Raw genomic sequence first — 10,693 nt, 5'->3', positions numbered from 1 at the left:
TTAAATGATGGTTTCTAAGTGTTTCGTGTATAAATGTTAACTTGCAGTAGGTTAGGTTAGGTATGCATAACCCACCCGACCAAAGTGCCGAGAAATGGCGAAGGTTCGCTAAAGCGAACATTTTTCGAAATAATTTAAAGCGAACATTATTCGAGAAAAGTTCGATAATCGAAACATTTCGAACGTTCGTTGTTTCGAAGTAATAACGAATATTTTTGGCTTATTTGTTGGTGTTACGCCATGTTTGCTTTTGACAAAGACAGCGATTAAAAAGTCATTTCAGTTTAAGAAATTGTTAAGTGCGGTTGAAGTGTCTTAGCGAATCTAAAAGAGGTAAGTAATTTATTGATATATCTTTTAAAAAAACTATAAATTTGCTTTCTTGTTTAATTTGCAGATGTATCCAGGAAAATGTTACTCATTGATTATAGTCCTTTTCAATGGCATAGCCACGATCGGCTTAATAAGAAATTCCGCGCAAAGAAGTCAATGCAGTGCCTTAAATGACTTTAAATATACATTCCAAAATGTAAATATTTTAAATATTTTGTTCGCAACACTAATATCTACATTATTTTGTATTATAATTATCTATATTGTGTTATAATAAAATAAAAACAAACTTGAAAATTTTCTTTTACTACACAACTTATAATGGGAACAAAATGGGAATAAAACAGTATAGAAAACCTACGAAAGCGGAATGATATCGAATGCGAAAACGAATTCGAAATAGATTCGTTAGCGATCAATTATAGATATCGCGAAACCTTCTTTAACGAATCACTAGCAAGCCTTCGAAAACGAAGAGTTTGCTGGCAGTAACAGCACGACAGATAAACGTTTTCCGAAATTTTTTCGAACCATTCTCGATATCGTTTTCGAAAGTTTTATTCGGGAAAAAACCGAGAATATTTCTATATCGAATTCGATAACGAACGTTGTGGTCAGGTGGGAAGGTACATTTTCACACATACACTTCCATATATTGAGAATTAAAATGATAAGATTTGATTTTGGCCGTTTTTTCATGTAAAGCTATTAGCAGTTAACCCGTATATGTATGCATGCATAGTTTCTCAAAAATAACCTATATTATTTTCTGAGATCCCAATATTTTCAATTTCAATCCAATTGTTTTGATGTATTATATACACATAAATAATAGTTATTAGTTATTATTATTATAATTTGGACTGCAATTTTGATTTTTGTTACCTTTATAAAATAAGCACAAGAGAAGAAATGAGAATTTGTAAACCTCATTACTTACTGCACATCCACATATATCCAAATGCAAAATGGGAACATCCCCTTCAAACATTTTCAATCACATTTGACTCATAAATGATTCTTCAAACTGATTAAATCAATCATATACGATATGATTTTTAAGTCAGATATGAGTATTTTGCATAAAGAAAGTATGCCCTCAAAACGATTTGCCTCAGTGAGTCTTTAAATAATCATTTTAGTGATCGATGTAGCACTCCTTTCATATAAACATTTCGGAGTCAAATATGAGTATTCTGTATAAAGAAAGTGTGCCCTCAAAAAGATTTTTATCCATATTACTCTTTAAATAATCATTTTTGTGATTGATTGTGCATTTCGCAGAAATGTTCGTTCATGAGTCTTTACATGTGATGTTTTCTTTTTTATTTTTTTATATTATCTAATAGTTTGCATTATTACATATAAAATAAGAAAAGAAAGTAAAAAATATGGTAACTATTGTTTTGTTTCATGTCCGTAAAATGCATTATAAATGATATGCGCTTATTGTGTTAGCATATTTTATTCAACTGAAAAAATATGTATTCTATTTCTTAGACATATAAATTGTCAAACCAAAGCAAACAATAAACGATGATTTACCAATTACGTGTATGCTTGTTTGATGAGCGTTAGCTTTTTTCTTCTGAAAATCAGCATATTAAAACAAAAAGATTAAGAATACTCTTTAATGTGTTTCATCACACAATCTTGAGTGATGAAGAAAATATTCTACAAAATGAGTTATGAAAGTGAGAAAGTCACATTTTTAAATAACTAAAGAGTAAAAAATTACTCATGATGATAATTAATCCATAATTGAACATCAGTCGAAGTCTTAAAATAGTCATTCCAATGAATCAGCCATCCTAAGACTCTCAGAATGTTTGGAGGGTCAGTAGCAACATTTCATGAGAACTAACATTTCATTTAGTTAATTGTTTCTCATTTTTTTCTATTCTAAGCTATGTTAATGAAATGTATGAAACAAACGACATTAATTTTCTCTAAACCCAAAATACAACACTGTACCCAAAAAGTTACGGGATCCAATGTTGGACTGAGCTCGCAAACTTCGAATTTTCGATTCGAACTTGATGCAATCTCTTTCTAAATATATACTCTTTGCTTTTACCCTTTTTATTCGATTCTGTGGCTGAATATAAAACTTTTGAAGGTAAATTCATTTTATCAGTTTTTTTTTTGTTGAGCAAATCTTTAATTGGCTGAAAATAATTTTCAGATTAACATCAGGGGAACACGTTTCATAGCTTCCCCCAATTTTTATACCGAAAGGGGGACTCCTTATTGCCAGGAGGACAGCCATCAAAGATTTTCGAATTTTCCCAAACTGTACCATACAAAATTGCGATCACTCTACCCACAGGGTAGTAGTGGATCAAAACGTTTTCTGAGACATCTCCCAGGCCTGGAGCAACAAGTCATCCAGAAATACCAGGAGGTTTATTACTTTCAGCCATCATCTTTAATTTAAACTGACACCCTGGCGATCATACAAGCAAACACAACAAGCAAATAATAACCTTGATTTGGCCCAATTCTGTAAACCGGTGTGAACCACTTTTATCACGAAAAGTCGGGAAATTATTTTCCCACAACGAAAAATGGACTCATCGTCTTAGAAATTTTCCGGCAACATAAATTTTTCCAGTAATCATTTACACAATAGTTAAAAATGATTTACAAAACAATTCACAACATACTCATGCATTGCACAAATTTCAATAATTTCTAAATAATATTAAAAATTTTAAATGGCAAGAAGTTCTTTCAAAATTCAAATCAAAATCTACTTCTTCCATTACGTTCAATAATTTAAAATCACAGATTCGATTCACTAAAAAAATTAAATATTGAGAAATGATTTTAAAACCTAAATGATCATTGTTAATCTAAATGATAATGAAATTTACATAAATTTCATCAAATTCTTTGAGTTTTTTTTTGATAATTTTCATAAATTGTAAAATCCTTTCCTTTTGATGGAAAATTAATAATGGAAATTGTCTAGTTTTCAGTCCTACGAATTTTCTATTAAAATCTAAGCGAATTATTTTTACAATTTTCTTCAAGGAATATTTCATTACTTAAAACTTTTGTATTTCTTATTAAAGTGTACATTCAAGCTATATATATTTGTAAGCTATAGTTTCGTGGAGGGGAAAAAATTCTAAAAAGAGTAAATTTATTCAAAAGTAGTAATTCCAAAACATACGATTTACTTTGATCCTCAAGAAAAGAATATTTGTTGAGTGCTGTAAAACCAATTCATCAATGAATGCAGAAAAAATCAATAGTTACACTTGTTGCTTTTTACGCCACAGTGGTAAACTTATGTAATCCATACAAAAATCAACGACAACATCAACCAGCATCCAGATCAGAGTGAAGGCCTTCAACGGATCGGGGAGTGGTGGTAAGCTTTTACTACTTTCATTCATTATGTTTTCTTGCATTCTTTGTATCGTATTCACATGCTTTGGAGAGCCAGAGAGAAGAGCACAATGAAATATCACAATGTTGTTTTGTTGCTATGATTTACTATAATTGTTAAATTTCATATTTTTTTGTTATTCTTATCATTTGTATGTGATCTCTCGCTCTCTCTGTATCTCTCAAGTATCTGAATAGATATTATTGACTATTTGCTTTGGTTTGATTTTTTTTCGCATGATTATTTCGTACAAAACTTTTCATTGATTAACCCCTTAAATTCGTCAAAAATCCCGCGATACGTATGTTTTTATACTTTTATTATACTTTTCCCCCATTTTATTTAGTATACATTTATTTATTTATTTATTTTTTCATAAATTTACTACAGAGAAAAAAAAATGTTAAGAAATTATACTTATAATAGTGAATTATTAATAAACATTTGGAATGAATTTATATATTGAACATAACTTGCGTTCTATTCAATTATGAATTTGTTAAAAGGATAAGGGGCGTTTTCCTATTAAAAGGGACGGTTATATAAAATGGAGTGATTTAGATTTTTTGGGGTCTTAATAAAATAGCAATTTAAGACGAAGGCTGGTGTGGGTTTTGAGGCACTTTCTCAGAACATCCGAGAAAGATTTTGCCGCGGCATGTAAATAGCACATAAATAATAATTATCCATTCCAGTAGAGTTTCTTTTCTGGAGTTTTTGTTGTATTTCATTTATAGTTTCTGGTTCAAATTTTATTAGACTGATTGGGGGTTAAATAAATAGAGAGTCTATAATAATAACTGTGATGGTAACATGGCTTGGCTTGAGAAGGACCGAACCCTCCCCAACGATTGAAGCTAGCGGAATCAAAGGCTCCCGCAGTCCTACCTCACACCAAGATTCAGGATGCTTCCTAATGATTAAAAATGTGCATCAATAGCGAATATAATTCGTGTACATTACATATGATCAAAATTTATTCGTTAGATGGGGACTTAAAATATTGTAAAATGACAATTTCCCCCTCGTTAGAAAATGTACCCTAAGCTCTGGATGCAGCTCTGTGCTTTCAGCAAATTCGTTACATTTTTCTAACGAGTCGCGCCATTACCGTCTTTCGGCGTCTAAGTTTTTGTTTTTATTCGTTAATGGATTACGTCCTTGTAACAACGATTTTGTGAAAAAGGTAAATATAAATCTCCCAAAATTCAATAAAATTACGTTTTATTGAAAGATTATTGAAAAGAAAACTAAATCCTTGTGTTTTTATTTATTTTATTTTTCGGTGCTACGCATTCATTGGTCCAATCGAGCCGGATACTTGCTTACAGCAATTAATAAAGGGTTTTGTTTTTTCTTTTCCAAAGGAAACTGATCACTTCAACAAGCAACAACATAAAAGCAGATAGTTTGCAGCCATATTGGTGGAGAATTTAAATCAAAATTTTTTTTTAAATAATTATTTATCAACATACAGGTGCGTATGTCAGTGTTTTATTAAAATAATTGAGCAAATAGCGAGTGTTTTTAAATTTAAACCGCGGTCGTTTTACAACATTGATTCAATTATTTCGTTTTGCCGACGGCAAATTGCATTTCGATAAACACACATTCGTTGCTAGATACGTACGTGCGTTTCTTTCGTTTGTTTAATTTAATTTTTCTAAAAGATATTCAAGTGAAAGAATAATCAAAATAAAAAGTGAAAAATTCAATGGTATATACTTGTGTTGTGTGGTGAATTTAAACGTTGATAAGTTCTTATTTACTTCAAAACATTATTTGCAATTGCGTTGCCTTTAACTTGAAGTAAATAAAACAATAACAAAATACACACAGACTCCAAAGGCTCTGTTGGTCGTATTACCATTGTAAACATACATCAATCGTCACTGCAGTCAACGTTTGAATTACATACCTACGTATGATCAGTGATACACACACGTATATACATAAATATTTTTTTTGAGCTGTGTTTCTTTGGTTTATTTGTTAACCCTCACGGGGCCGCGAGTCGTAAATATTTTGAAGAAAATTATAAAAATTTTTGAAATGACCCATTAGCGTTACGCGCATTAGTAAAAAATATCGTTTTGGTACAGGCGGTCCGGTCAGTCAGATAAGGGAACGGTAGAATCTGCTGACGGCAAGTATGAGGCAACTTATGATGCCTATATACGTATTGTTTCCTCTATCGAAAGGAAGATAGACGGTCTGAAAACCGTTTCTAGGGCTTCAACTCCTATTCCGAAGGCCGATGAGGCGAATATTTCAGCTCGTTCTGAGAATGGTGATGGCAATATTTCTAGGAATTCCCTTTTGTCAGGTGTTGACCAGGGTGCGGTCCATAGTTTGGCGTTACCACCATGCGATATTGAGGTTTTCGATGGAGACTTTCAGTCTTAGCCAACATTTAGGGATTTGTTCACTGCAGTTTATGTCAGGAATTCCCGTTTGAGTGATATTGAGCGCTTGTGTCATACATAGAAAGACTAGTGGCGACGCCCGTGAAATTGTAAGAAGATTTCCTCTCACCGATAGGAGTTTCGAGTTAGCTTGGAGGACGTTAAAGGAAACTTATGATAATTTGAGGATTTTAGTCAACAATCAGTTGAAGCTACTTTTCGACCTTCCGGTCTTAGACGCTGAGACAAGTTCAGGATTGAAAAACTTGCAGCGTGGTATAACCGCGTGTATTTCGGCGATGGCTGTGAATAACGTTTCTACGAACGATTGGGATCCGATTTTGATATTTTTGTGTGTACAACGTCTACCGAAGATTAGTGTTACTTTGTGGGAACAGGGTATAAGTGATAAGTCTGCGTTGTCTTCTTGGGTGGACATGGATCGTTTCCTTACGGAAAGGATTCAGACACTAACGTGTCTCCGCGATTTGAAGGGTATCGATGCTTCAAGGAAAACTGATGGCAGGAAACTGCGAACGCATTTTACGAATGCAGCTCCGAAATCTTCGCCATCTAGGTCGCGTAATTCGCAATACACTTCTCATTCTTCTAGAGATTCCGTAGATAAGATGTGTGTTCTTTGTCCACGACAAAGCCATCATCTTCGTGTTTGTCCGAGATTTAGGAATCTTTCTGTGAATGATCGGTTGACTGCTGTGAAACGGCACCGCTGTTGTTTCAATTGTCTATCTCGTAGACATGACGTTAACAACTGTGCTACATCTCGCAGTTGTGAGAAGTGTCAAGGAAGGCATCACACTTTGCTTCACCGCGATTCTTCCCATTCTACGAATGTGGCGACTACGTCTTCGACGGTTCCGGCCGCTCGTCCTACGGATTCTAGCGGTTTGATTGACCCGCAGCCTTCCACTTCATCTGGAATTGTGTCTGGTACTTCGGCCAGGCAAGTATTTCATGTTTCCCAGAACAGGTCGGTACTATTAGGGACGGCTATGGTGAACATCGTTCATCAGGGCATGACGTACCCAGCTCGGGCTCTTATTGACCCGGCATCAGAAGCCTCCTTTATTACCGAAAATATGCCAAAGTTGCTTAGAATTTCGACAACGAGTGCGATGTCTTCAATATCGGGCGTGAATCAATCGGTTTCGATAACTTCTCGCGGTATTTGCCCTCTGAGTATAGGGTCACCGATAGATGAGTCGTTCGTGGTAGAGGCGACTGCGTTGGTCCTGCCTAAGATATCTGGGAATTTACCGTCTTTCCAAGTGAGTCGGAATTATATGTCGCGTTTGCCTAATTTACGTTTAGCTGATCCTAATCTTTTCGATAGTGGTCCGGTTGATATATTGTTGGGGGCAGACGTGTATCCCAGAATTATATTACAGGGGGTCCGGTCCGGTATATTAGGTTCGTTGATTGCTCAACAGGCAGTCTTCGGTTGGCTCATTACTGGTTCAATTTCCACTTCTAATGTGACGGTTTTTTCAACGACTGTTGAATTTATGGAGGAAGATGGTCTTGCCAAGACTCTTCTTCGGTTTTGGGAGTTAGAGGACTTACCAAGACGGGCAATTTGTTCTCCCGCAGATAAATTTTGTGAAGAAAATTACAAGAATACCACATATAGGGATTCCGATGGAAGATACGTAGTGACTCTTCCGATAAAACCCGAATTAAAGGGACAAGTCTTGCTTGGACATTCGCGGACAAGTTGTTTGAAGCAGTTTGCTCGTGGTGAGGCTTCGCTTTTACGAAAGCCTGAAACAAAATTAATGTATGATGGGGTGATTAAACAATATTTGGACTTGCAACATATGAGATCAGTGTCGTCGACTTCTCCTTCAGACCAAACTGTGTGTTACTTGCCTCACCACCCAGTTATCAATCCGGAAAAATTGACGTCCAAACTTCGAGTTGTCTTTAATGCTTCGCATAAGACCTCAAATGGTAAAAGTCTGAACGACATTCTTTATGTGGGACCCACATTACAATTGGAATTGGTTTATTTGATTTTGAGGTGGAGATTTTTCAAATATGTTTTTAATTGCGACATCACACAGATGTACCGCCAAATTAGGGTAAATTCTGCAGCGAATTGTCTTTAGGGACTCCCCTCAAAAAGATATGCAGGACTATGAGCAGCAGACCGTGACATTTGGAGAGAATTGTGCTCCCTATTTAGCTATACGGACGTTATTGCAATTGGCCGATGACTCCGAAAATGATTATCCCCACACGGCACATATTCTACGAAGGTGCATATACGTGGGTGATGTTTCCGACGCGTCGGAAAAAGCATACGAGGGAGTAGTTTATGTTCGTATGGTTACGCCGCAGGGACATATCTTCACCCATTTGTTATCTTGTAAGACTAAGGTAGCCCCCATCAAATCTATATCTTTGCCACGTTTGGAGCTTTGTGGGGCAGTTGTGGCCTCGGAACTTTACAAGTCTATAGCCAGGGAGCTAGATATTGAGTTTCGGCGTGTTTATTGTTGGACGGATTCTACGATCGTCCGCTCATGGCTTCGAAAGACGCCATCTACGTGGTCTACTTTCGTGGCGAATCGCGTATGTAGGATTCAGGAGAATACTGGGGGACAGAATTGGTACCATGTTCGCTATGAGGGCAATCCGGCCGACTTGGGAAGTCGCGGAGTGCCGCCTGCGGAGTTGGCGGGTTCGGCGCTTTGGTGGCATGGACCAGAGTGGCTCTGCTCAGTTAGTTCTCGGTGGGATGTTAGTGATTTGACCCCTCTTGAGACTGACGTTGAATTACGGGCGGTCAAGACTCACACATCGATTTTTACTAACTATGAGGACATTTTAGAGAGGTCTTCTTCGTTAGATAGGGCTCTACGAGTCATCGCATATATATTTAGGTTTTATCACAGGACCCATTATTCACATGCTAGTCGAAATGTGTATCACGACACGGCGTTCACGGCAACCGAATTAAAGACAGTGAGATTACGTCTAGCTGTTCTTTCTCAAAGGGCTCATTATCCAGATGAGTACTGTTGTTTGATGGAAAGAAACCGTTAGGTTCCAGGAGTTCGTTGTTGTCATTGAATCCATTACTGGATGAGGAGGGGGTTATGAGGTTGAATGGTCGTTTGAGTAGGTGTCCTACCCTTTAGTATAATGAGCGACATCCAATTATAGTGCCGTATAATAGTAGATTCGCTAGGTTACTGGTGAAATATGTTCACGACATATCTATTCACGGAGGGAACCAGTTGGTTCTACGTCTTATTCGAATTGAGTATTGGATTCCTCGTTTGACATCTTTGATTAGGTCGACTATCAACCGGTGTAAACGGTGTCTGTTGGATAGGAAGAAGTCTTGTACGCAGATCATGGCGGTTCTCCCACCGGAGAGAACTGTGCTTACCAGACCGTTTACTACGACTGGCGTTGATTTTGCGGAGCCTTTCGATATTAAGTCATTTATAGGGCGTGCATGTAAGATAACGAAGGGTTATGTTTGCGTTTTAGTATGTTTTTCGCCGAAGGTCATACACTTGGAAGCCACATCAGACTTGTCTACGACAACGTTTCTGGCCGCCTTTCACAGATTTATATCTCGGCGTGGTTGTCCCAAGACCATTTTTTCGGATAATGGTACGAATTTTGTAGGCGCTTCACGCGAAATGGAAAAAGAATTGAGATGTGTTCTTAAGGAGGGACGTTATAAGGTGTGTTCCGCATACCAGTTTCAGCAGCTTTAATGGCAGTTTATCCCTTCCGGAGCGCCACATATGGGTGGCCTCTGGGAAGCTGCTGTCAAAAGCTTCAAGACGCATTTTAGGAAGCATGCATCAGGATTCAAATATACATTTGAAGAGTTTTCGACTGTTCTTTCGAGAATTGAGGCTTGTTTGAATTCTAGGCCGTTGTGTCCGATGAGTGAAAGTTCTCAGGATTTGGTGGCACTTATGCCTGGTCATTTTTTGGTACGATCTCCGATCCTGGCGCCTCCTGAACAGTTAGAGGAGGAATCCCCACTTCATTTGGTGCATCGATTTAGGAAAATGAAGGCGTTGTCGCAACAATTCTGTTTACGGTGGAAGGAGGAATATTTGAAAGGTTTACAGAGAAGATATAAATGGAAATTTCCGCAGCGTGATATCGAAGTAGGGGACTTGGTAGTAATTCGTGATGAGCAATTGCCTCCTACATCGTGGAAGTTAGGTCGCGTCGATGACTCCCACCCGGGATCTGATGGGCGCGTTAGAGTTGCTGACGTGAGAACGGCAAACGGTGTTGTAAGACGACCGGTGGTAAAATTGGTCATACTGACCGAATAGTTTTCGATAGTTCGTATAGAAGCGTCATCTTCCTTTCGCAGTACAATGGAAAATATGAGGGACATTTTTAAGACTCTTCCTGACTACGAAGATGACGTCCCGATGTCCGATGAGGAAAGAGAGATTATAGAAAGTGATGTTGCACCGGTTCTTCGCGAGCCGTTACCAGCTATCGAGCAGGTCCCTGACGTCGGGATGACCCCAGTCGTCGCCTCTTCACAAGA

General features: G+C 37.2%; 2 protein-coding genes and 1 long non-coding RNA gene across 3 annotated transcripts; all 3 read left to right on the top strand.

Annotated features, from left to right (window-relative positions):
• Positions 1-219: 219 nt before the first annotated feature.
• On the top strand, positions 220-630 carry LOC142223269 (uncharacterized). The gene is made up of 2 exons (XR_012718650.1): positions 220-333; positions 398-630. It is a non-coding gene; the product is annotated as an uncharacterized LOC142223269 (long non-coding RNA).
• A 5,804-nt stretch (positions 631-6,434) lies between these two features.
• LOC142224763 (uncharacterized) lies at positions 6,435-9,204 on the top strand. Its single transcript, XM_075294549.1, has 2 exons — positions 6,435-8,159; positions 8,251-9,204. Exons 1-2 carry the CDS (start codon positions 6,435-6,437, stop codon positions 9,202-9,204), a joined length of 2,679 nt encoding a protein of 892 aa, XP_075150664.1.
• A 716-nt stretch (positions 9,205-9,920) lies between these two features.
• LOC142224762 (uncharacterized) lies at positions 9,921-10,469 on the top strand. Its single transcript, XM_075294548.1, has one exon. It carries the CDS (start codon positions 9,921-9,923, stop codon positions 10,467-10,469), a length of 549 nt encoding a protein of 182 aa, XP_075150663.1.
• Positions 10,470-10,693: the final 224 nt, after the last annotated feature.

Source organism: Haematobia irritans, chromosome 2 (genome assembly GCF_050003625.1).
Source record: "Haematobia irritans isolate KBUSLIRL chromosome 2, ASM5000362v1, whole genome shotgun sequence".
Lineage (NCBI taxonomy): Eukaryota > Metazoa > Arthropoda > Insecta > Diptera > Muscidae > Haematobia > Haematobia irritans.
This window is presented reverse-complemented; position numbering and strand designations above follow the sequence as displayed.

What these genes read in the sequence shown, in the direction of transcription:
- LOC142224763 (XM_075294549.1), top strand. Translation starts at nt 6,435, where the DNA reads ATGGCTGTGAATAACGTTTCTACGAACGATTGGGATCCGATTTTGATA. An exon ending in CCACATTACAATTGGAATTG is followed by an intron (nt 8,160 to 8,250) that starts GTTTATTTGATT and finishes TAAATTCTGCAG; the next exon opens with CGAATTGTCTTTAGGGACTC.
- LOC142224762 (XM_075294548.1), top strand. Translation starts at nt 9,921, where the DNA reads ATGGGTGGCCTCTGGGAAGCTGCTGTCAAAAGCTTCAAGACGCATTTT.